We start from the raw sequence: 27,377 nt of genomic DNA, 5'->3' as shown, positions 1-27,377 counted from the left end.
AGATTGAACGCTTGATCTTATCAAAACGAGGGTTCTCAGATTCTGTTATTGATACTCTTGTTCAGGCCAGAAAGCCTGTAACTAGAAAAATTTACCACAAAATATGGAAAAAATATATCTGTTGGTGTGAATCTAAAGGATTCCCTTGGGACAAGGTAAAAATTCCTAAGATTCTATCCTTTCTTCAAGAAGGATTGGAGAAAGGATTATCTGCAAGTTCCTTGAAGGGACAGATTTCTGCCTTGTCTGTGTTACTTCACAAAAAGCTGGCAGCTGTGCCAGATGTTCAAGCCTTTGTTCAGGCTCTGGTTAGAATCAAGCCTGTTTACAAACCTTTGACTCCTCCTTGGAGTCTCAACTTAGTTCTTTCAGTTCTTCAGGGGGTTCCGTTTGAACCCTTACATTCCGTTGATATTAAGTTATTATCTTGGAAAGTTTTGTTTTTGGTTGCAATTTCTTCTGCTAGAAGAGTTTCAGAATTATCTGCTCTGCAGTGTTCTCCTCCTTATCTGGTGTTCCATGCAGATAAGGTGGTTTTACGTACTAAACCTGGTTTTCTTCCAAAAGTTGTTTCTAACAAAAACATTAACCAGGAGATAGTCGTGCCTTCTTTGTGTCCGAAACCAGTTTGGATGTTGTTCGCGCTCTAAAATTCTATTTAGATGCTACAAAGGATTTTAGACAAACATCTTCCTTGTTTGTTGTTTATTCTGGTAAAAGGAGAGGTCAAAAAGCAACTTCTACCTCTCTCTCTTTTTGGATTAAAAGCATCATCAGATTGGCTTACGAGACTGCCGGACGGCAGCCTCCTGAAAGAATCACAGCTCATTCCACTAGGGCTGTGGCTTCCACATGGGCCTTCAAGAACGAGGCTTCTGTTGATCAGATATGTAGGGCAGCGACTTGGTCTTCACTGCACACTTTTACCAAATTTTACAAGTTTGATACTTTTGCTTCTTCTGAGGCTATTTTTGGGAGAAAGGTTTTGCAAGCCGTGGTGCCTTCCATTTAGGTGACCTGATTTGCTCCCTCCCTTCATCCGTGTCCTAAAGCTTTGGTATTGGTTCCCACAAGTAAGGATGACGCCGTGGACCGGACACACCTATGTTGGAGAAAACAGAATTTATGTTTACCTGATAAATTACTTTCTCCAACGGTGTGTCCGGTCCACGGCCCGCCCTGGTTTTTTAATCAGGTCTGATATTTTATTTTCTTTAACTACAGTCACCACGGTATCATATGGTTTCTCCTATGCAAATATTCCTCCTTAACGTCGGTCGAATGACTGGGGTAGGCGGAGCCTAGGAGGGATCATGTGACCAGCTTTGCTGGGCTCTTTGCCATTTCCTGTTGGGGAAGAGAATATCCCACAAGTAAGGATGACGCCGTGGACCGGACACACCGTTGGAGAAAGTAATTTATCAGGTAAACATAAATTCTGTTTTAATACTAGCGACTCTACAAAACTGTGTGTTTAACCTCAGCAAAGGGGTTAAACACACAGTAGAAGTACCATTCGGGACATGCAGAGGTGGAAACTGCAGTTGATCTAGCCAGCAGCACTAGTTACACAGCTGGGTCGTGCAGCTAGCACTGCTGACTGGATTACTGGCAGTTTCTGCTCTGGACCATCGGTTCTCTGTGGCTCACGAGTGGTACTTCTACTATGTGGTGTTCTACTTTTATGGTACTTCTACTGTGTGTTTAACCTTTTTGCAGGGGTTAAAAAGATAGAGGTCCTTTCTAGTGCCCTTAAAGGGACGTCAAACTCAAAATCACACATTGCTCTAAACAACTAACAATTATAAAAATAAATTTGCATATTCTTTTTAAAGAAAGAAATGTAAAGTTTTAGTCTCCATAAATGAATGGGTGCCACCATGTTGTGACCTTGGTTTCCAAGCCTGTTATCTTATACCCTCTGCTGGGACTGGTTAGGGGCAGTTATAAATATGCTACTAGTAAATAAATAAGCTATAAAGTGAATAGGGACAAAGTCAAATGGACTCTAAATAAGAGAACTGAGGAGATGTGTTTAGTAACAGTGAACCCGCCCCCCCCAAACAGCTCTCTAACCCTCCCTCTCTACCTTATTGTGCGCCATATTGGGTACTGGCAGCTGTCTGCCAGTACCCAGTTTGAAATAAAATGTTGTTTTTTTTTAAATGTTTTATTAAAAAATTATTCAATGTTTTCTGTAGTGTAGCTGCCCCCCCCTCAACATCCAACCCTCCCTCAACATTCAACCCCCCCACCCTTTCCCAGATCCCTTAACTTTAAATTCCAACCCTCCCCTGTCCTCTCTCCCACCTTTATTTGTAACATGTATTGTGTCATAGTGTAGGGTTGCCGCACACACCCGCCCCCGTGCACGCCCCCACACGCAATACCGCCCCCCTCGTTCACCGACGGCCGCCTCCCTGCAGCAGCTCCCACCCACCAACGATCACGTTCATTGATGGCCGATGCAGAGAGGGCCACAGAGTGGCTCTCTCTGCATCGGACTGCTAGAAAATGTTATTGCAGGATGCCTCAATATCGAGGCATCATTGCAATAACATGAAAGTGGCTGGAAGCGATCAGGATCGCTTCCACCGCTTTCAAACACCAACGATGTACAGGGTACGTTCTTGGTCGTTAAGGACCTTTTTTTTGTCTCGGATAGCGCATGTAATTTTAAATAACTTTCAAATTTACTCCTATTATCAAATTTTCTTCTTTCTCTTGCTATCTTTATTTGAAAAAGAAGGAATCTTAGCTAAGGAGCCAGCCATCTTTGGTTCAGAAGACAGGATAGCACTTGATTATTGGTGGGTGAATTTCTTCTGTTATGTGTGATCAGTCCACGGGTCATCATTACTTCTGGGATATTATCTGCTCCCCTACAGGAAGTGCAAGAGGATTCACCCAGCAGAGTTGCTATATAGCTCCTCCCCTCTACGTCACCTCCAGTCATTCTCTTGCACCCAAAGACTAGATAGGAGGTGTGAGAGGACTATGGTGATTATACTTAGTTTTTATAACTTCAATCAAAAGTTTGTTATTTTACAATAGCACCGGAGCGTGTTATTACTTCTCTGGCAGAGTTTGAAGAAGAATCTACCAGAGTTTTTCTTATGATTTTAACCGGAGTAGTTAAGATCATATTGCTGTTTCTCGGCCATCTGAGGGAGGTAAAAGCTTCAGATCAGGGGACAGCGGGCAGTTGAATCTGCATTGAGGTATGTAGCAGTTTTTATTTTCTGAATGGAATTGATGAGAAAATCCTGCCATACCGTTATAATGACATGTATGTATACTCTACACTTCAGTATTCTGGGGATGGTATTTCACCGGAATTACTCTGTAAAAATACATTAAACCTTTTAATAGGTATTTAATTCATGTTAAACGTTTTTGCTGGAATGTAGAATCGTTTGCATTTCTGAGGTACTGAGTGAATAAATATTTGGGCATTATTTTTCCACTTGGCAGTTTACTTGTTTTGATTATGACAGTTTCGTTTCTCTCTCACTGCTGTGTGTGAGGGGGAGGGGCCGTTTTTGGCGCTCTTTGCTACGCATCAAAAATTTCCAGTCAGTTACTCTTGTATTTTCTGCATGATCCGGTTCATCTCTAACAGAACTCAGGGGTCTTCAAACTTCTTTGAAGGGAGGTAGTTTCTCTCAGCAGAGCTGTGAGACTTATGTAGTGACTGTGTTTTAAAACGTTGCTCTATGATTTTTATGTTTAAAATTTAATTAGTGTTACTTTACTAATGGGAACAAACCTTTGCTAACAAGTTGTGTTGTTTTTAAAGAGTGATGCTATAACTGTTTTTCAGTTCATTATTTCAACTGTCATTTAATCGTTTAGTGCTTCTTTGAGGCACAGTACGTTTTTTGTTAACTAAGATTGTAACCAAGTTGCATGTTTATTGCTAGTGTGTTAAACATGTCTGATTCAGAGGAAGATACCTGTGTCATTTGTTCCAATGCCAAGGTGGAGCCCAATAGAAATTTATGTACTAACTGTATTGATGCTACTTTAAATAAAAGCCAATCTGTACAAATTGAACAAATTTCACCAAACAGCGAGGGGAGAGTTATGCCGTCTAACTCGCCTCACGTGTCAGTACCTGCGTCTCCCGCCCGGGAGGTGCGTGATATTATGGCGCCTAGTACATCTGGGCAGCCATTACAGATAACATTACAAGATATGGCTACTGTTATGACTGAAGTTTTGGCTAAGTTACCAGAACTAAGAGGCAAGCGTGATCACTCTGGGGTGAGAACAGAGTGCGCTGATAATTCTAAGGCCATGTCTGATACTGCGTCACAGCTTGCAGAGCATGAGGACGGAGAGCTTCATTCTGTAGGTGACGGTTCTGATCCAAGCAGATTGGATTCAGATATTTCAAATTTTAAATTTAAATTGGAAAACCTCCGTGTATTACTAGGGGAGGTCTTAGCGGCTCTTAACGATTGTAACACTGTTGCAATACCAGAGAAAATGTGTAGGTTGGATAAATACTTTGCGGTACCGGCGAGTACTGACGTTTTTCCTATACCTAAGAGATTAACTGAAATTGTTACTAAGGAGTGGGATAGACCCGGTGTGCCGTTCTCACCCCCTCCAATATTTAGAAAGATGTTTCCAATAGACGCCACCACACGGGACTTATGGCAAACGGTCCCTAAGGTGGAGGGAGCAGTTTCTACTTTAGCTAAGCGCACCACTATCCCGGTGGAGGATAGCTGTGCTTTTTCAGATCCTATGGATAAAAAATTAGAGGGTTACCTTAAGAAAATGTTTGTTCAACAAGGTTTTATATTGCAACCCCTTGCATGCATCGCGCCGATTACGGCTGCGGCAGCATTTTGGATTGAGTCTCTGGAAGAGAACCTTAGTTCCGCTACGCTGGACGACATTACGGACAGGCTTAGAGTCCTTAAACTAGCTAATTCATTCATTTCGGAGGCCGTAGTACATTTAACCAAACTGACGGCTAAGAATTCAGGATTCGCCATTCAGGCACGTAGGGCGCTGTGGCTAAAATCCTGGTCGGCTGATGTAACTTCTAAGTCCAAATTACTTAATATACCTTTCAAGGGGCAAACTTTATTTGGGCCCGGTTTGAAAGAGATTATCGCTGACATTACAGGAGGTAAGGGCCACGCTCTGCCTCAAGACAAAGCCAAAGCTAAGGCTAGACAGTCTAATTTTCGTCCCTTTCGGAATTTCAAAGCAGGTGCAGCATCAACTTCCACTGCACCAAAACAGGAAGGAGCTGTTGCTCGTTACAGACAAGGCTGGAAACCTAACCAGTCCTGGAATAAGGGCAAGCAGGCCAGAAAACCTGCTGCTGCCCCTAAGACAGCATGAACCGAGGGCCCCCGATCCGGGACCGGATCTAGTGGGGGGCAGACTCTCTCTCTTCGCCCAGGCTTGGGCAAGAGATGTCCAGGATCCCTGGGCGCTAGAGATCATATCTCAGGGATACCTTCTAGACTTCAAATTATCTCCCCCAAGAGGGAGATTTCATCTGTCAAGGTTGTCAACAAACCAAATAAAGAAGGACGCGTTTCTACGCTGTGTACAAGATCTATTATTAATGGGAGTGATCCATCCGGTTCCGCGGTCGGAACAAGGACAAGGGTTTTACTCAAACCTGTTTGTGGTTCCCAAAAAAGAGGGAACTTTCAGGCCAATCTTGGATTTAAAGATCCTAAACAAATTCCTAAGAGTTCCATCGTTCAAAATGGAAACTATTCGGACAATCTTACCCATGATCCAAAAGGGACAGTACATGACCACAGTGGATTTAAAGGATGCTTACCTTCACATACCGATTCACAAAGATCATTACCGGTATCTAAGGTTTGCCTTCTTAGACAGGCATTACCAGTTTGTAGCCCTTCCATTCGGATTGGCTACGGCTCCAAGAATCTTCACAAAGGTTCTGGGTGCCCTTCTAGCGGTTCTGAGACCGCGAGGAATTTCGGTAGCTCCGTACCTAGACGACATTCTGATACAAGCTTCAAGCTTTCAAACTGCCAAGTCTCATACAGAGTTAGTTCTGGCATTTCTAAGGTCGCATGGATGGAAAGTGAACGAAAAGAAGAGTTCTCTCTTGCCTCTCACAAGAGTTCCATTCTTGGGGACTCTTATAGATTCTGTAGAAATGAAGATTTATCTGACAGAAGACAGATTAACAAAGCTTCTAAATGCATGCCGTGGCCTTCATTCCATTCCACTCCCGTCAGTAGCTCAATGCATGGAGGTGATCGGCTTAATGGTAGCAGCAATGGACATAGTTCCCTTTGCACGCCTACATCTCAGACCGCTGCAATTGTGCATGCTGAGTCAGTGGAATGGGGATTACTCAGATTTGTCCCCCACTCTGAATCTGGATCAAGAGACCAGAAACTCTCTTCTATGGTGGCTTTCTCGGCCACATCTGTCCAGGGGGATGCCGTTCAGCAGGCCGGACTGGACAATTGTAACAACAGACGCCAGCCTTCTAGGTTGGGGCGCTGTCTGGAATTCTCTGAAGGCTCAGGGACTATGGAGTCAGGAGGAAAGTCTCCTGCCAATAAACATTCTGGAATTGAGAGCAGTTCTCAATGCCCTTCTAGCTTGGCCCCAGTTAAAGACTCGGGGGTTCATCAGGTTTCAGTCGGACAACATCACGACTGTAGCTTACATCAACCATCAGGGAGGGACAAGAAGCTCCCTAGCAATGATAGAAGTATCAAAGATAATTCGCTGGGCAGAGTCTCACTCTTGCCACCTGTCAGCAATCCACATCCCGGGAGTGGAGAACTGGGAGGCGGATTTCTTGAGTCGTCAGACTCTTCATCCGGGGGAGTGGGAACTTCATCCGGAGGTCTTTGCCCAAATACTTCGACGTTGGGGCAAACCAGAGATAGATCTCATGGCGTCTCGCCAGAACGCCAAACTTCCTCGCTACGGATCCAGATCCAGGGATCCGGGAGCGGTTCTGATAGATGCTTTGACAGCACCTTGGAACTTCAGGATGGCTTATGTGTTTCCACCCTTCCCGCTGCTTCCTCGATTGATTGCCAAGATCAAACAGGAGAGAGCATCAGTGATTCTAATAGCGCCTGCATGGCCGCGCAGGACTTGGTATGCAGATCTAGTGGACATGTCATCCTGTCCGCCTTGGTCTCTACCTCTAAGACAGGACCTTCTGATTCAGGGTCCATTCAAACATCAAAGTCTAACTTCTCTGAAGCTGACTGCTTGGAAATTGAACGCTTGATTTTATCAAAACGTGGTTTTTCTGAGTCTGTTATTGATACCCTGATACAGGCTAGGAAGCCTGTTACCAGAAAGATTTACCATAAAATATGGCGTAAATACCTATACTGGTGTGAATCCAAAGATTACTCCTGGAGTAAGGTTAGGATTCCTAGGATATTGTCTTTTCTACAAGAAGGTTTAGAAAAGGGTTTATCGGCTAGCTCATTAAAGGGACAGATCTCAGCTCTGTCCATCTTGTTACACAGGCGTCTGTCAGAAAATTCAGACATCCAGGCCTTTTGTCAGGCTTTAGCTAGGATCAAGCCTGTGTTTAAAGCTGTTGCTCCGCCATGGAGTTTAAACTTAGTTCTTAACGTTTTACAGGGTGTTCCGTTTGAACCCCTTCATTCCATTGATATAAAATTGTTATCTTGGAAAGTTCTATTTTTAATGGCTATTTCCTCGGCTCGAAGAGTCTCTGAGTTATCAGCCCTACATTGTGATTCTCCTTATCTGATCTTTCACTCAGACAAGGTAGTTCTGCGTACTAAACCTGGTTTCTTACCTAAGGTTGTCTCTAACAGGAATATCAATCAAGAGATTGTTGTTCCATCCTTGTGTCCAAATCCTTCTTCTAAGAAGGAACGTCTTCTTCACAATCTGGATGTAGTTCGTGCCCTCAAGTTCTACTTGCAGGCAACTAAAGATTTTCGCCAAACTTCTTCCCTGTTTGTCGTTTATTCTGGGCAGAGGAGAGGTCAAAAAGCTTCTGCTACCTCTCTCTCTTTTTGGCTTCGTAGCATAATACGTTTAGCCTATGAGACTGCTGGACAGCAGCCTCCTGAAAGAATTACAGCTCATTCCACTAGAGCTGTGGCTTCCACTTGGGCCTTTAAGAATGAGGCCTCTGTTGAACAGATTTGCAAGGCTGCAACTTGGTCTTCGCTTCATACTTTTTCCAAATTTTACAAATTTGACACTTTTGCTTCTTCGGAGGCTATTTTTGGGAGAAAGGTTCTTCAGGCAGTGGTTCCTTCTGTATAATGAGCCTGCCTATCCCTCCCGTCATCCGTGTACTTTTGCTTTGGTATTGGTATCCCAGAAGTAATGATGACCCGTGGACTGATCACACATAACAGAAGAAAACATAATTTATGCTTACCTGATAAATTCCTTTCTTCTGTTGTGTGATCAGTCCACGGCCCGCCCTGTTTTTTAAGGCAGGTAAATATTTTTTAAATTATAATTCAGTCACCACTACACCCTTGGCTTCTCCTTTCTCGTTGGTCTTTGGTCGAATGACTGGAGGTGACGTAGAGGGGAGGAGCTATATAGCAACTCTGCTGGGTGAATCCTCTTGCACTTCCTGTAGGGGAGCAGATAATATCCCAGAAGTAATGATGACCCGTGGACTGATCACACAACAGAAGAAAGGAATTTATCAGGTAAGCATAAATTATGTTTTTTCCATCAATCAGCAAGAACAACCCAGGTTGTTCACCAAAAATGGTCCGGCATCTAAACTTACATTCTTGCTTTTCAAATAAATATACCAAGCGAATGAAGAAAAATTAATAATAGGAGTAAATTAGAAAGTTGCTTAAAATTGAATGCTCTATCTGAATCACAAAATAAAGCATTACATCACATAATACAAACATGTTTTTTTGCTGCTGCTTTGGACACCAATTTACACAAGTACCAACGAATGCAGAGATCTTCAGAGCTTTATAACATTACTGGAAATACATGTTTATTGATACAATGTTGCAATGCAGTTAATTCGTTAAATTTCTTAATCTATGCGTGTCCAAATTTATTTGTTCAATATTTGTGTATCATCTCTAAAGAGTTTGTTTAATATATTTTAGCAGTTTTTTGTTTTTTGAAGTGTAACTTTGATCCAATCTGATTGTGTTAGCAATTAGTCAGTATATGTGACGAATTTGGAAATCAGGCATTATGATTGGACAAACAAAATAGACACATCTGATTGGATCAGAAATTGCTTTTAACACCTGAACAGCTAATTTAACTCTATCCCTGATGAAGTGCTGTAACGGCACAAAACATGTTGGATGTGATGATATGTTGTTGGCTGATTCACTGGCTGTGTTTGACTTTTTGGAATGTCGTTTTACCTGCATTACTAATAAAAGCTACATTTTATTCTACAATTTTCGGCCCATTAACAGCTGGATTTTTTTCACTTTGGTGATTCTATGCTCAATGTAATTATCTGTCATGTTGTTAAGTGCAGGAGCGAAAATATGGAGTAAGCTAAAGGCCATTTAGTACTTCACAATGTAAAAGTTTTTGTTGGAACTCCTTTGTGAGATTATGTATTATAACTCAGAAACCTAATACATTATGATCAGGGGTTTCCTCACTGTCACCTTTAAGGGAAAAGCCATCTCGTGGTTTCTCATTCACAAATCAAAATAACTATATTAACCATTATTAAAGGGCCACTAAACCCAAAATCTGATTAGTTAAAACTATTCATGTTTGTTCTGATTAACCCTTTCATGTTTTATCCTAATAATTCATTTTATATATAATATTATACAATATTAGTGACCTGTGACTTATTTATGCCCTATCCAAATATTCCACATTCATCAGATTATTATTGTTTATGAAAGCATGAAAGTAAAGTGAGTTCCCTCACTGAACCATATACTTAAAATAAAGACATTTCAAGTTACTTTTCTTAAAGCATGTGTTCTTAAAGGGATATGAAACTCAAATTTTTTCTTTCATGATGCAAATAGAGCATGCAATTTTAAACAATGTCTAATTTACTTCTATTAAGTTTCTTGGTATCATTTGTTGAAAAGCAAGACGGCAAGCTCAGGAGCACTATATTGCAGCAGTTTTGCTAAAATGTAATCCATAAGCAAGAGCACTAGATGCAGCACTATTTCCTGTCATATAGTGATCCAGACCCCTACCTAGGCATATCTTGTAATGGGAGGAAAGCATATTTTGAGAATAGAAATAAATTGTAAACTTTTTTCTTTTTAATTGCATGCTCTGTCTGAATCACAATATATATATTATTTTTTTGTTTGTTTCATATCCCCATAACTTTTTTGGATTATAGAACCTCAAATGGATTGCTCAATACCTATACCCCCTCTGGCAGTCAGTCAAAATCATAATTCCCAGTTCTAGGATGATGTAAGTAGCTTGGTTTTATTTTACAAAAGGATATCTTAAGAACAGAACAGCTGAAAGAAACTAATAAAGATTTTATTATGTGTTTTTTTTTTTTTATATATACTGTATATTAAATGGCAACTCACAAATACACAAGCTTATTACAATTTGGTTTTTGCTGTTGTTTTTGTGGAATCAGAACATGGAACTTAGGTATTGATAAAGGAGATAATTAATAAGCTAACTACATTTTTTATCTATTATTCAGACATCCAGTCCTAAACTTACATCATTTGGTTTACATACCCCCAATTAAAGTGCCATAAAACAGGTTAAGAGCTGTGCATATCCTAATAGGGCTAATTAAGTAAAAATAGTTTGCACAACAAAAATTGTTTTAAAAATTGCTGGCAAGTATTTTAAAATCATTTTAAAATATAAGCAAAATGAGTTACATAGCCATGCTGGCTGGATTAGTATGATTCACCCCTCCTTATCAGTGTTTAGCACCACAGGCATTGTATTTCACAGCAGCTTATTTGCTCCTAGGCATGCTCCAGCAGATAATCAATGTACAGGGCTGCATTCTACAAAAAGCAATGCTAGATATAGATACAGCCATGAAATGAATTGTGTGTGGGGAGATTTACAAATCAGAAACTAAAAATAAAGGGTTAATGGCGAGGCACTGCAGTATAAATTTGCAGGTAAAGTAATTAAAGTACATATTTTTATATTTTATCTCAATCCCAACTTGGTTTATGTCCCTTTATACTATTTTTTTTATTATTATTAGTTACATCTTGTGGGTATTTTAAAATGTGTCACAGTTTTTATTTTGAAAATCTGGTTCTCTTGTCCTTTCCTGCTTGCTTAGGCGTGTTTGTGCCTATTAATAGAGCTGTGAAACTTGTCCTTATCAGCTAGTGAAACATGCAGTTGTCGCACGTTTCAATCTCATATTAAAGGGACACTGAACTTAAATTTTTTTCTTTCATGATTCAGATAGCGCATGAAATTTTAAGCAACTTTCTAATTTACTCCTATTGTAAAATTTTCTTCATTCTCTTGGTATCTTTAATTGAGAAAGCAGGAATGTAAGCTTACAAGCTTGCCCATTTTTGGTTCAGCACCCTAGATCGCGCTTGCTGATTGGTTGGGTATATTTAGCCACCAATCAGCAAGCTGTAACCTGGTGCTGAAACAAAGATGGGCCAGCTCGTAAGCTTACATTCCTGCTTTTTCAAATAAAGATTCCAAGAGAATGAAGAACCATTGATAATAGGAGTAAATTAGAAAGTTGCTTAAAATTACGTGCTTTATCTGAATCATGAAAGAAAAAAATTGGGTCCAGTATCCCTTTAAACCTTTAGCGCCCAAACTTATTTGCGTGGTAGACCAGTCACTTAAAGGACCAGTAAACACAGTAGATTTACATAATCAACAAATGCAAGATAACAAATGCAAGATCATGCAATAGCACTTAGACTGAACAAATAAGTTGTGCATACACCTACCATGTGACAGCCATCAGCCAATCACAAATACATATACGTTTATTCTTGCACATACTCAGTAGGAGATGGTGACTCAAAAAGTTTAAATTTAAAAAGACTTTGCACATTTTGTTAATGGAAGTAAATTGGGAAGTTGTTTATAATTGCTGCTCTATCTGAATAATGAAAGTTTAATTTACGTTCATATTTACCCCATTATTTTAAACTCACACCTATGCTAAAGAACTCATAATAAAATTGGATTAGAATCATATAATTAACCTAGTCACGAGTAATGAATTTACTTTAACAGTATACTACACAATTGTACGAAATTTGGTATAAATACACAAGCTTAATGAGAAATCTAGAATTGCTTTTTTCATAACAAATTACTGAGGACTATTGCTGGTGGTTGAGGGCCTTTAAGACTAAAGGATTTTTGAATTTGACTAGAATGATAATTTCCTTCTCCAATGAGAGCTCTTTTCATTCAAGAATTGATGCCAAGATGCGCAGCCTTCTACTAATCATTTTACGTGTCAATGTAGAGGTCTTAAGTCTTTGTCGAAGCCAAGTTGGTGCTACCAGACTTACTCCTAATACAAAGGTCATTTTATGAAATTGCTTGTGTAATTCCAGCTCGTACATAGTGTTATCATGAGTAGTTTTAAACTTATTTATAAAGTTTGTTTTAGGCAACACTGCTGTGACTGTATCTGAATTATTCCAACTATTTCCTTTTAATAATGAAATAGCTGCAAATACTCGCTACAGTTATGTGTCTTATGGATAAAATCCTGTACCAACTAGACAAAGTAGTTGATTATTGAATATTCTTTTCTCACAACAGCACCCAGACATGTATGAACGTGCTGTGCTCAGAAAAGAGCATCAGAAAAAGTATGGTGCAACAGTGGACCTGTGGAGCATTGGTGTGACTTTTTACCATGCAGCTAGTGGAAGTCTTCCTTTCAGACCATTTGAAGGACCACGCAGGAACAAGGAAGTCATGTATGTTTAGCCTCTAATCTGTTTCCAAATATGGCGTTTTCGTTTTTAAAATGATTAGTTTTAATCACGTTATTTATTTTTTATTAAATTGAGTTCTATATTCAATAATAATTATGTAAAAATATTTATACCTAAAGGTGGATTTATCTGTGAGGATAAGTAAAGTAAATGGTTAACAGTATAAGATTGTGTTTTCTTTTTATTAGGTATAAAATAATTACGGGGAAACCATCTGGTGCAATTTCTGGAGTTCAGAGGGCAGAAAATGGTCCCATTGAATGGAGTCGGGATTTACCCATTTCCTGTAATTTGTCCATGTAAGTATATTTGTTTGGTTAGTAAGATTATTATTTCTGATATCTAATAGGGAATAGCAATTTAAGGCATTTAAAGGTGGAAAGTTTAATCTAAATGTTTGTTTTTCCTTTCATCCTTTGATTCTATACACTGCAAATTATTTAATACTTTTCCCACAATATGAGTAAATACACAACATACTCTGTATCACAGGTGTAGTAACCATTGATTTCCCTTTTCTTGTTATTGATCTGGGCTATATGTCTACCCTTAATCATAGACTTGCACTGGGCGCAGTTTAAGCTTGGGTATGATCCTTTATTGGGAGTAGTTAAATAATTCACCTTATTCACTTTATTACTACCCACATCAGCTCTCACTAGTGTGTCTTTAAGATTTTTTTACTCTTTCTTTTGTATGATTGAAAAGGGGGTTTCTAGAATTCACAAATGTTAGGATATGATTTGCTAAGTAAATACCAATGTTTTTTGAGGACAGATGTTATCTTCTCACTATGGTTATTAAATTCTGTTGCAAATATTAATCTGTTTTCTCCAACATAGGTGTGTCCGGTCCACGGCGTCATCCTTACTTGTGGGATATTCTCCTCCCCAACAGGAAATGGCAAAGAGCCCAGCAAAGCTGGCCACATGATCCCTCCTAGGCTCCGCCTACCCCAGTCATTCTCTTTGCCGTTGTACAGGCAACATCTCCACGGAGATGGCTTAGAGTTTTTTAGTGTTTAACTGTAGTTTTTATTATTCAATCAAGAGTTTGTTATTTTGAAATAGTGCTGGTATGTACTATTTACTCAGAAACAGAAAAGAGATGAAGATTTCTGTTTGTATGAGGAAAATGATTTTAGCAACCGTAACTAAAATCCATGGCTGTTCCACACAGGACTGTTGAGAGCTACTAACTTCAGTTGGGGGAACAGTATGCAGTCTCTTGCTGCTTGAGGTATGACACATTCTAACAAGACGATGTAATGCTGGAAGCTGTCATTTTCCCTATGGGATCCGGTAAGCCATGTTTATTACGATCATAAATAAGGGCTTCACAAGGGCTTATTAAGACTGTAGACTTTTCTGGGCTAAATCGATTCATTTTTAACACATATTTAGCCTTGAGGAATCATTTTATCTGGGTATTTTGATATAAGAATATCGGCAGGCACTGGATTAGACACCTTATTACTTAGGGACTTTCCCAAAGCATAAGCAGAGCCTCATTTTCGCGCCGGTGTGGCGCACTTGTTTTTGAGAGGCATGGCATGCAGTCGCATGTGTGAGGAGCTCTGATACTTAGAAAAGACTTTCTGAAGGCGTCATTTGGTATCGTATTCCCCTTTGGGCTTGGTTGGGTCTCAGCAAAGCAGATACCAGGGACTGTAAAGGGGTTAAAGTTCAAAACGGCTCCGGTTCCGTTATTTTAAGGGTTAAAGCTTCCAAATTTGGTGTGCAATACTTTTAAGGCTTTAAGACACTGTGGTGAAAATTTGGTGAATTTTGTACAATTCCTTCATGTTTTTTCGCAATTGCAGTAATAAAGTGTGTTCAGTTTAAAATTTAAAGTGACAGTAACGGTTTTATTTTAAAACGTTTTTGTACTTTGTTATCAAGTTTATGCCTGTTTAACATGTCTGAACTACCAGATAGACTGTGTTCTGAATGTGGGGAAGCCAGAATTCCTATTCATTTAAATAAATGTGATTTATGTGATAATGACAATGATGCCCAAGATGATTCCTCAAGTGAGGGGAGTAAGCATGGTACTGCATCATTCCCTCCTTCGTCTACACGAGTCTTGCCCACTCAGGAGGCCCCTAGTACATCTAGCGCGCCAATACTCCTTACTATGCAACAATTAACGGCTGTAATGGATAATTCTGTCAAAAACATTTTAGCCCAAATGAACACTTGTCAGCGTAAGCGCGGCTGCTCTGTTTTAGATACTGAAGAGCATGGCAACGCTGATACTAATATCTCTGAAGGGCCCCTAACCCAGTCTGATGGGGCCAGGGAGGTTTTGTCTGAGGGAGAAATTACTGATTCAGGGAACATTTCTCAACAGGCTGAACCTGATGTGATTGCATTCAAATTTAAGTTGGAACATCTCCGCATTCTGCTTAAGGAGGTATTATCCACTCTGGATGATTGTGACAAGTTGGTCATCCCAGAGAAACTATGTAAAATGGACAAGTTCCTAGAGGTGCCGGGGCTCCCAGAAGCTTTTCCTATACCCAAGCGGGTGGCGGACATTGTTAATAAAGAATGGGAAAGGCCCGGTATTCCTTTCGTCCCTCCCCCCATATTTAAAAAATTGTTTCCTTTGGTCGACCCCAGAAAGGACTTATGGCAGACAGTCCCCAAGGTCGAGGGAGCGGTTTCCACTTTAAACAAACGCACCACTATACCCATAGAGGATAGTTGTGCTTTCAAAGATCCTATGGATAAAAAATTAGAAGGTTTGCTTAAAAAGATGTTTGTTCAGCAGGGTTACCTTCTACAACCAATTGCATGCATTGTCCCTGTCGCTACAGCCGCATGTTTCTGGTTCGATGAGCTAATAAAGGCGGTCGATAGTGATTCTCCTCCTTATGAGGAGATTATGGACAGAATCAATGCTCTCAAATTGGCTAATTCTTTCACCCTAGACGCCACTTTGCAATTGGCTAGGTTAGCGGCTAAGAATTCTGGGTTTGCTATTGTGGCGCGCAGAGCGCTTTGGTTGAAATCTTGGTCGGCTGATGCGTCTTCCAAGAACAAGCTACTTAACATTCCTTTCAAGGGGAAAACGCTGTTTGGCCCTGACTTGAAAGAGATTATCTCTGATATCACTGGGGGTAAGGGCCACGCCCTTCCTCAGGATCGGCCTTTCAAGGCAAAAAATAAACCTAATTTTCGTCCCTTTCGTAGAAACGGACCAGCCCAAAGTGCTACGTCCTCTAAGCAAGAGGGTAATACTTCTCAAGCCAAGCCAGCTTGGAGACCAATGCAAGGCTGGAACAAGGGTAAGCAGGCCAAGAAACCTGCCACTGCTACCAAGACAGCATGAAATGTTGGCCCCCGATCCGGGACCGGATCTGGTGGGGGGCAGACTCTCTCTCTTCGCTCAGGCTTGGGCAAGAGATGTTCTGGATCCTTGGGCGCTAGAAATAGTCTCCCAAGGTTATCTTCTGGAATTCAAGGGACTTCCCCCAAGGGGGAGGTTCCACAGGTCTCAGTTGTCTTCAGACCATATAAAAAGACAGGCATTCTTACATTGTGTAGAAGACCTGTTAAAAATGGGAGTGATTCATCCTGTTCCATTAAGAGAACAAGGGATGGGGTTCTACTCCAATCTGTTCATAGTTCCCAAAAAAGAGGGAACGTTCAGACCAATCTTAGATCTCAAGATCTTAAACAAGTTTCTCAAGGTTCCATCGTTCAAGATGGAAACCATTCGAACTATTCTTCCTTCCATCCAGGAAGGTCAATTCATGACCACGGTGGATTTAAAGGATGCGTATCTACATATTCCTATCCACAAGGAACATCATCGGTTCCTAAGGTTCGCATTCCTGGACAAGCATTACCAGTTTGTGGCGCTTCCTTTCGGATTAGCCACTGCTCCAAGGATTTTCACAAAGGTACTAGGGTCCCTTCTAGCTGTGCTAAGACCAAGGGGCATTGCTGTAGTACCTTACTTGGACGACATTCTGATTCAAGCGTCGTCCCTTCCTCAAGCAAAGGCTCACACGGACATCGTCCTGGCCTTTCTCAGATCTCACGGATGGAAAGTGAACGTGGAAAAGAGTTCTCTATCTCCGTCAACAAGGGTTTCCTTCTTGGGAACAATAATAGATTCCTTAGAAATGAGGATATTTCTGACAGAGGCCAGAAAAACAAAGCTTCTAGACTCTTGTCGGATACTTCATTCCGTTCCTCTTCCTTCCATAGCTCAGTGCATGGAAGTGATCGGGTTGATGGTAGCGGCTATGGACATAGTTCCTTTTGCGCGCATTCATCTAAGACCATTACAACTGTGCATGCTCAGTCAGTGGAATGGGGATTATACAGACTTGTCTCCGAAGATACAAGTAAATCAGAGGACCAGAGACTCACTCCGTTGGTGGCTGTCCCTGGACAACCTGTCACGAGGGATGACATTCCGCAGACCAGAGTGGGTCATTGTTACGACCGACGCCAGTCTGATGGGCTGGGGCGCGATCTGGGGATCCCTGAAAGCTCAGGGTCTTTGGTCTCGGGAAGAATCTCTTCTACCGATAAATATTCTGGAACTGAGAGCGATATTCAATGCTCTCAAGGCTTGGCCTCAGCTAGCGAGGGCCAAGTTCATACGGTTTCAATCAGACAACATGACAACTGTTGCGTACATCAACCATCAGGGGGGAACAAGGAGTTCCCTAGCGATGGAAGAAGTGACCAAAATCATTCTATGGGCGGAGTCTCACTCCTGCCACCTGTCCGCCATCCACATCCCAGGAGTGGAAAATTGGGAAGCGGATTTTCTGAGTCGTCAGACATTGCATCCGGGGGAGTGGGAACTCCATCCGGAAATCTTTGCCCAAGTCACTCAGCTGTGGGGCATTCCAGACATGGATCTGATGGCCTCTCGTCAGAACTTCAAAGTTCCTTGCTACGGGTCCAGATCCAGGGATCCCAAGGCGGCTCTAGTGGATGCACTAGTAGCACCTTGGACCTTCAATCTAGCTTATGTGTTCCCGCCGTTCCCTCTCATCCCCAGGCTGGTAGCCAGGATCAATCAGGAGAGGGCGTCGGTGATCTTGATAGCTCCTGCGTGGCCACGCAGGACTTGGTATGCAGATCTGGTGAATATGTCATCGGCTCCACCTTGGAAGCTACCTTTGAGACGAGACCTTCTTGTTCAGGGTCCGTTCGAACATCCGAACCTGGTTTCACTCCAGCTGACTGCTTGGAGATTGAACGCTTGATCTTATCGAAGCGAGGGTTCTCAGATTCTGTTATCGATACTCTTGTTCAGGCCAGAAAGCCTGTAACTAGAAAGATTTACCACAAAATTTGGAAAAAATATATCTGTTGGTGTGAATCTAAAGGATTCCCTTGGGACAAGGTTAAGATTCCTAAGATTCTATCCTTCCTTCAAGAAGGATTGGAAAAAGGATTATCTGCAAGTTCCCTGAAGGGACAGATTTCTGCCTTGTCTGTGTTACTTCACAAAAAGCTGGCAGCTGTGCCAGATGTTCAAGCCTTTGTTCAGGCTCTGGTTAGAATTAAGCCTGTTTACAAACCTTTGACTCCTCCTTGGAGTCTCAATTTAGTTCTTTCAGTTCTTCAGGGGGTTCCGTTTGAACCCTTACATTCCGTTGATATTAAGTTATTATCTTGGAAAGTTTTGTTTTTGGTTGCAATCTCTTCTGCTAGAAGAGTTTCAGAATTATCTGCTCTGCAGTGTTCTCCTCCTTATCTGGTGTTCCATGCAGATAAGGTGGTTTTACGTACTAAACCTGGTTTTCTTCCAAAAGTTGTTTCTAACAAAAACATTAACCAGGAGATTATCGTACCTTCTCTGTGTCCGAAACCAGTTTCAAAGAAGGAACGTTTGTTGCACAATTTGGATGTTGTTCGCGCTCTAAAATTCTATTTAGATGCTACAAAGGATTTTAGACAAACATCTTCCTTGTTTGTTGTTTATTCTGGTAAAAGGAGAGGTCAAAAAGCAACTTCTACCTCTCTCTCTTTTTGGATTAAAAGCATCATCAGATTGGCTTACGAGACTGCCGGACGGCAGCCTCCCGAAAGAATCACAGCTCATTCCACTAGGGCTGTGGCTTCCACATGGGCCTTCAAGAACGAGGCTTCTGTTGATCAGATATGTAGGGCAGCGACTTGGTCTTCACTGCACACTTTTACCAAATTTTACAAGTTTGATACTTTTGCTTCTTCTGAGGCTATTTTTGGGAGAAAGGTTTTGCAAGCCGTGGTGCCTTCCATTTAGGTGACCTGATTTGCTCCCTCCCTTCATCCGTGTCCTAAAGCTTTGGTATTGGTTCCCACAAGTAAGGATGACGCCGTGGACCGGACACACCTATGTTGGAGAAAACAGAATTTATGTTTACCTGATAAATTACTTTCTCCAACGGTGTGTCCGGTCCACGGCCCGCCCTGGTTTTTTTAATCAGGTCTGATAATTTATTTTCTTTAACTACAGTCACCACGGTAACATATGGTTTCTCCTATGCAAATATTCCTCCTTAACGTCGGTCGAATGACTGGGGTAGGCGGAGCCTAGGAGGGATCATGTGGCCAGCTTTGCTGGGCTCTTTGCCATTTCCTGTTGGGGAGGAGAATATCCCACAAGTAAGGATGACGCCGTGGACCGGACACACCGTTGGAGAAAGTAATTTATCAGGTAAACATAAATTCTGTTTTCCTCCTGTTTTTCATTGGTAGAGCAAAATTTGTGTATAGCCTCCTTCATATTTTTCCACAATTTCTGTGGGATAGCCTCTAGCCTTAATTTTTTTTTAGCCATTTGACTCAATCTAACCTTTTGGAGTTCTTTGTCTTTAACATTACGTAAAGTTCGAATACATTGGCTCTTGGGGATTGTGGGTAAAAAAATAACCTTTGGAAGTGTAATAATGTATTGCGGTTGATGAGCTTACTATAAATGTAAGGGGTTAGTTTAGAATTTTTCTTATATACAGTTGTATCTAGAAAATTTACCATATCAGATGAACAATCCAAAGTAAACTTAAGGCAATTAGTACAACTATTTAGCTAATCTACAAAGTCTTGTAAGGACTTCAATGTGCCCCCCCATACGCCACAGATATCGATGTAACATAGCCATGTTTTATAGTTTTCTTGATATTTCGAATTAGTGTAAACAAATTTACTTTCAAATTGGCTAACAAAGATGTTGGCATATGCAGGGGCTACATTGGAGCCCATAGCCGTATCCTTTTGCTGCAAATATTATGTGTCCTGAAATAGAAAGTAGTTGAGAATACAATGCAATTCTAAGAAGGTTTTCAACCAATTGTGATTGAAGGAGAGAAAAAGAGGTTTCTTGTTTAACAAGGTCAAGAACAGATTCTATCCCTGCTTCATGGGGGATGGCAGTATACAGGCTAACAATATCCAAACTAAAAAGTATTTCAGAATTTTCACAAGGTAGTTCATAGCTTTTTGTAAGGAAATCACTAGTGTCTTTCAGAAAAGAAGGTTGTTTAGAGGCCAGACGATTCAAAATTCTATCTAAAAAAATTATGGCTGTATAATGTATTAATTTTGCCAATTGAAGGGTTAATTTAACAATGCACAGGTGCTATAAATAAGAGGACGTTACCTGTATACCACAGCATGAGTAAGGTCTATGTAGACCCGAAACGTTGCTGTCTGCTGTCTTCCTTTTAACCTCAATAAAGGATTTACCTTGATGAAACAGTGCTGGGACTTCTTGTTTTTCATATTGGATTATTGTGGGGTTTGCAGGACCCTGTTAGTCACTGTGCACTTAGCAAAATAACTTTGCACTATACTTCAGCAGTGCTGTACCTTTGTGTTGTGTGTGTGTGTATATGCACAAAAGAACAAAGAAGGGTGCCTCCTAGTGCAGACAAATGACAGCTGACCACCCCCTTAATAGCAAAAGGGTAAAGTAATACTCACATGTGACCCAGCGCAGTATGTGCTAAATATAGCATGCTGAGATATGTGTCTCAGCTCATTGAACTCCAGTCTGACCTCCTCAAAGGTAGTGCACTGGTATTTCCCTTTAAGATCTGATGGTGGGGTAATGCAGAGAAACGCGTAGCAATGTGCATTAATGTGAACTGATTTTGTACATTTTGTTTTAATGTTTTTAAACTGATTGGCTTACTATCCGCCTGGTCCTTCAAATGGTCTGAAAGGAAGACTTCCAGTAGCTGCATAGTAAAAAGGCTACATTTAGCCACCAATCAGCAAGTGGGCCGGCTCCTAAGCTTAAATTCTTGCTTTTTAAAATAAAGATACCAAGAGAACGAAGAGAAATTGGTAATAGGAGTAAATTTGAAAGTTGATTAAAATTGCCTGCTCTATTTAAATCATGAAATAAAAAAATTGGGTTTAGTATCCCTTTAATTTATGTCATACAAGCCACTGCTGATATTCTGAGAAAGTGTGCTGTTTAAATACTGGTGCACAGAATATGTGCGCATGCTGCTGTAAAACACTAATAACTTTTACTAGAAGCATTTTTGCTAACAAAAGTAAATGCTTCTATTTAAAACTGAAATGCACAATTCAATTTTGACTTTTCTACTCCTTTAAATACATTTAGAAATACAGGTCATGTTGGTTTAAAATAAATATTTTTTGTGGTAATCACAGACAAAAATAATCAACAAACCACACAAACTACAACCTCTGCAGAGTCTGCTTCCGCATTTTAAGAACCCTTCCTTTTTCACAACGGCATGCACTTGCAGGAAAGTATATCTGACAGAAGTTAACTTTTTCTAGTTGCAGAATTACAACCATGATAAAAAAGCGACACATTTTCATTTGTTTGTAAGATTGGGAGAAGACCACAAATAATTCCACAACTCTGCTGTAATCTAACTTAATTATAGTAGGGTTCTTTCCATATTATGTCGGTTTCTACCACCAAACATATGAAACAATCTGTACTATTCTATCCAGGTCTCTATTTCCAGAAACCTACGGCTAGATTTAGAGTTCGGCGGTAAAAGGGCTGTTAACGCTCCGCGGGTTTTTTTCTGGCCGCACCATAAATTTAACTCTGGTATCGAGAGTTCAAACAAATGCTGCGTTAGGCTCCAAAAAAGGAGCGTAGAGCATTTTTACCGCAAATACAACTCTCGATACCAGAGTTGCTTACGGACGCGGCCGGCCTCAAAAACGTGCTCGTGCACGATTCTCCCATAGGAAACAATGGGGCTGTTTGAGCTGAAAAAAAACCTAACACCTGCAAAAAAGCAGCGTTCAGCTCCTAACGCAGCCCCATTGTTTCCTATGGGGAAACACTTCCTACGTCTGCACCTAACACCCTAACATGTACCCCGAGTCTAAACACCCCTAGCCTTACACTTATTAACCCCTAATCTGCCGCCCCCGCTATCGCTGACCCCTGCATTACACTTTTAACCCCTAATCTGCCGCTCCGTAAACCGCCGCCACCTACGTTATCCCTATGTACCCCTAATCTGCTGCCCTAACATCGCCGACCCCTATGTTATATTTATTAACCCCTAATCTGCCCCCCACAACGTCGCCGACACCTACCTACACTTATTAACCCCTAATCTGCCGAGCGGACCTGAGCGCTACTATAATAAAGTTATTAACCCCTAATCCGCCTCACTAACCCTATCATAAATAGTATTAACCCCTAATCTGCCCTCCCTAACATCGCCGACACCTACCTTCAATTATTAACCCCTAATCTGCCGACCGGAGCTCACCGCTATTCTAATAAATGTATTAACCCCTAAAGCTAAGTCTAACCCTAACACTAACACCCCCCTAACTTAAATATAATTTTTATCTAACGAAATAAATTAACTCTTATTAAATAAATTAATCCTATTTAAAGCTAAATACTTACCTGTAAAATAAATCCTAATATAGCTACAATATAAATTACATTTATATTATAGCTATTTTAGGATTAATATTTATTTTACAGGTAACTTTGTATTTATTTTAACCAGGTACAATAGCTATTAAATAGTTAAGAACTATTTAATAGTTACCTAGTTAAAATAATTACAAATTTACCTGTAAAATAAATCCTAACCTAAGATATAATTAAACCTAACACTACCCTATCAATAAAATAATTAAATAAACTACCTACAATTACCTACAATTAACCTAACACTACACTATCAATAAATTAATTAAACACAATTGCTACAAATAAATACAATTAAATAAACTATCTAAAGTACAAAAAATAAAAAAGAACTAAGTTACAGAAAATAAAAAAATATTTACAAACATAAGAAAAATATTACAACAATTTTAAACTAATTACACCTACTCTAAGCCCCCTAATAAAATAACAAAGCCCCCCAAAATAAAAAATTCCCTACCCTATTCTAAATTAAAAAAGTTACAAGCTCTTTTACCTTACCAGCCCTGAACAGGGCCCTTTGCGGGGCATGCCCCAAGAAGTTCAGCTCTTTTGCCTGTAAAAGAAAACATACAATACCCCCCCCCCCAACATTACAACCCACCACCCACATACCCCTAATCTAACCCAAACCCCCCTTAAATAAACCTAACACTAAGCCCCTGATGATCTTCCTACCTTGTCTTCACCATGCCAGGTTCACCGATCCGTCCTGGCTCCAAGATCTTCATCCAACCCAAGCGGGGGCTAGACATCCACTGAAGAAGTCCAGAAGAGGGTCCAAAGTCTTCCTCCTATCCGGCAAGAAGAGGACATCCGGACCGGCAAACATCTTCTCCAAGCGGCATCTTCTATGTTCTTCCATCCGATGACGACCGGCTCCATCTTGAAGACCTCCAGCGCGGATCCATCCTCTTCTTCCGACGACGAATGACGGTTCCTTTAAGGGACGTCATCCAAGATGGCGTCCCTCGAATTCCGATTGGCTGATAGGATTCTATCAGCCAATCGGAATTAAGGTAGGAATTTTCTGATTGGCTGATGGAATCAGCCAATCAGAATCAAGTTCAATCCGATTGGCTGATCCAATCAGCCAATCAGATTGAGCTCGCATTGTATTGGCTGAATCGGATTGAACTTGATTCTGATTGGCTGATTCCATCAGCCAATCAGAAAATTCCTACCTTAATTCCGATTGGCTGATAGAATCCTATCAGCCAATCGGAATTCGAGGGACGCCATCTTGGATGACGTCCCTTAAAGGAACCGTCATTCGTCGTCTAGTCGTCGGAAGAAGAGGATGGATCCGTGCTGGAGGTCTTCAAGATGGAGCCGGTCGTCATCGGATGGAAGAACATAGAAGATGCCGCTTGGAGAAGATGTTTGCCGGTCCGGATGTCCTCTTCTTGCCGGATAGGAGGAAGACTTTGGACCCTCTTCTGGACTTCTTCAGTGGATGTCTAGCCCCCGCTTGGGTTGGATGAAGATCTTGGAGCCAGGACGGATCGGTGAACCTGGCATGGTGAAGACAAGGTAGGAAGATCATCAGGGGCTTAGTGTTAGGTTTATTTAAGGGGGGTTTGGGTTAGATTAGGGGTATGTGGGTGGTGGGTTGTAATCAGTGATGTGCAGTCACTAGAGGCAGGTGAGGCAGTGCTTCACCTCTCATATGGGCAAAAATATATTTTTTTTTTATTGACTTTTTTTTTTTTTTTTATTGTATTTTTTTTCCCCAGCATTTTTTTTTTTCACAGCTATATGTTGTGCAATGAAGAGGCACAAGCAGGTCTGCCCACCATTACACAACATGCTGCGCCATCTACTGGATGAAAGTGGTTAAGATCATTGCATGGCCCATTAACTGCTTATTTGAGGCAGTCCTATTTGGGCTGAACCAATCCAGTGAGAGGCATTAGTAAATGGAACTTAAAGTTGGGGCTGGATGTTAAATGATATAAAATAAAACAAAAACGGAAAAAAACAACTTTCATTTATTTTGTTGCTGTCCTGTGAACTTGCCAGCTTTGCTAAAGTGAAAAAGAGAGTTCTGTTCTTCCCCTCTAAGTGCAGTGGAATGTGCCACTGTCACTTCCTGAATCCTTACAGAGCAGGAAGAGAGAGGCACAGAGAGCACTGTTTCAGCCCCATCTTATTAAAGTAAGATTTTACTGAAAAGGATTCTGTTAGTGAAAATGATAATTCAATGAATGTGGTTTAGTGTTTTTTTTTACTCTTTTACAGCAAAGGATCGTTTTTGTATTTTGTTTACTCAAACTTTACACCCACTAACTTAGCAGCTTGCCTCTGTACTGCACACTAATGTATGGTCTCATTTAGTCTCTGTAGCTTTGCTGTTTTATTACTTAAAAATGCAGTGGTCCCCCCCCCCTTGTATGTGTGTGTGTGTGTGTGTCTCTCTATCCATCTCTCTCCTTATGTGTTGTTCTCCCCGATGGTCTCTTTCTCTCTCTGTCTCTCTTCCTCCCCCTCAGACTCTCTCATCCCTTATGTGTCTCTCTAACCCTCTGTGTGTGATTGTGTCTCTCTCTAACCCTCTGTGTGTGATTGTCTCTCTCTCTAACCCTCTGTGTGTGATTGTGTCTCTCTCTCTCTCTTTCTCTCTAACCCTCTGTGTGTGATTGTGTCTCTCTCTAACCCTCTGTGTGTGATTGTGTCACTCTCTCTTTCTCTCTAACCCTCTGTGTGTGATTGTCTCTCTCTCTCTTTCTCTCTCTCTATCTCTAACCCTCTGTGTGTGATTGTGTCTCTCTCTAACCCTCTGTGTGTGATTGTGTCTCTCTCTAACCCTCTGTGTGTGATTGTCTGTCTCTCTCTCTCTCTCTCTCTCTCTCTCTCTCTCTTTCTCTCTCTCTATCTCTAACCCTCTGTGTGTGATTGTGTCTCTCTCTAACCCTCTGTGTGTGATTGTGTCTCTCTCTAACCCTCTGTGTGTGATTGTGTGTCTCTCTCTCTCTCTCTCTTTCTCTCTCTCTCTATCTCTAACCCTCTGTGTGTGATTGTGTCTCTCTCTAACCCTCTGTGTGTGATTGTGTCTCTCTCTAACCCTCTGTGTGTGATTGTCTCTCTCTCTAACCCTCTGTGTGTGATTGTGTCTCTCTCTCTCTTTCTCTCTAACCCTCTGTGTGTGATTGTGTCTCTCTCTAACCCTCTGTGTGTGATTGTGTCACTCTCTCTCTCTTTCTCTCTAACCCTCTGTGTGTGATTGTCTGTCTCTCTCTCTCTCTCTCTCTCTCTCTCTCTTTCTCTCTCTCTCTAACCCTCTGTGTGTGATTGTGTCTCTCTCTAACCCTCTGTGTGTGATTGTGTCTCTCTCTCTCTCTTTCTCTCTAACCCTCTGTGTGTGATTGTGTCTCTCTTTCTCTCTCTCTCTTTCTCTCTCTAACCCTCTGTGTGTGATTGTGTCTCTCTCTCTTTCTTTCTTTCTCTAACCCTCTGTGTGTGATTGTCTCTCTCTCTCTCTCTCTCTAACCCTCTGTGTGTGATTGTGTGTGTCTCTCTCTCTAACCCTCTGTGTGTGATTGTGTCTCTCTCTAACCCTCTGTGTGTGATTGTGTCTCTCTCTTTCTCTCTCTCTCTCTCTAACCCTCTGTGTGTGATTGTGTCTCTCGCTCTCTCTCTAACCCTCTGTGTGTGATTGTGTCTCTCGCGCTCTCTCTAACCCTCTGTGTGTGATTGTGTGTGTCTCTCTCTCTCTTTCTCTCTAACCCTCTGTGTGTGATTGTGTCTCTCTCTCTCTTTCTCTCTCTCTAACCCTCTGTGTGTGATTGTGTCTCTCTCTAACCCTCTGTGTGTGATTGTGTCTCTCTCTTTCTCTCTCTCTCTCTAACCCTCTGTGTGTGATTGTGTCTCTCGCTCTCTCTCTAACCCTCTGTGTGTGATTGTGTCTCTCGCTCTCTCTCTAACCCTCTGTGTGTGATTCTGTCTCTCGCTCTCTCTCTAACCCTCTGTGTGTGATTGTGTCTCTCGCGCTCTCTCTAACCCTCTGTGTGTGATTGTGTCTCTCTCTTTCTCTCTCTAACCCTCTGTGTGTGATTGTCTCTCTTTCTCTCTCTCTCTCTCTCTCTCTAACCCTCTGAGTGTGATTGTGTCTTTCTTTCTCTCTCTCTCTCTCTCTCTCTCTCTCTCTAACCCTCTGTGTGTGATTGTGTCTCTCTTTCTCTAACCCTCTGTATGTGATTGAATCATTGTGTCTCTCTCTCTTTCTCTCTCTCTAACCCTCTGTGTGTGATTGTCTCTCTCTCTCTCTTTATTTCTCTCTCTCTAACCCTCTGTGTGTGTCTCTCTCTCTCTCTCTCTCTCTCTCTAACCCTCTGTGTGTGATTGTGTCTCTCTCTCTTTCTCTCTCTCTCTAACCCCTCTGTGTGTGATTGTCTCTCTCTCTTTCTCTCTCTCTCTAACCCCTCTGTGTGTGATTGTCTCTCTCTCTTTCTCTCTAACCCTCTGTGTCTCTCTCCCCCGTCTGTCTCTCCCTCTCCCCCCCGAATGCTTTTCTGTGTTTCTGTCTACCTTTTA

At 41.3% G+C, this 27,377-nt stretch overlaps 1 protein-coding gene across 1 annotated transcript in view; it reads left to right on the top strand.

The window, feature by feature from the left end:
- The window catches only part of TBK1 (TANK binding kinase 1), a 355,855-nt gene that overhangs the window by 184,538 nt on the left and 143,940 nt on the right, over positions 1–27,377 (top strand). The window contains exons 6-7 of the mRNA XM_053716863.1: positions 12,757–12,917; positions 13,124–13,234. Of these exons, the coding sequence (XP_053572838.1) occupies positions 12,757–12,917; positions 13,124–13,234 (272 nt within the window). The remainder of the gene's footprint in view (positions 1–12,756; positions 12,918–13,123; positions 13,235–27,377) is intronic.

This window comes from Bombina bombina, chromosome 6 (genome assembly GCF_027579735.1).
Source record: "Bombina bombina isolate aBomBom1 chromosome 6, aBomBom1.pri, whole genome shotgun sequence".
In the NCBI taxonomy this organism is placed as follows: Eukaryota; Metazoa; Chordata; class Amphibia; order Anura; family Bombinatoridae; genus Bombina; species Bombina bombina.
The sequence above is the reverse complement of the archived record's forward strand: the minus strand, read 5'-3'. Positions and strand labels throughout refer to the sequence as shown.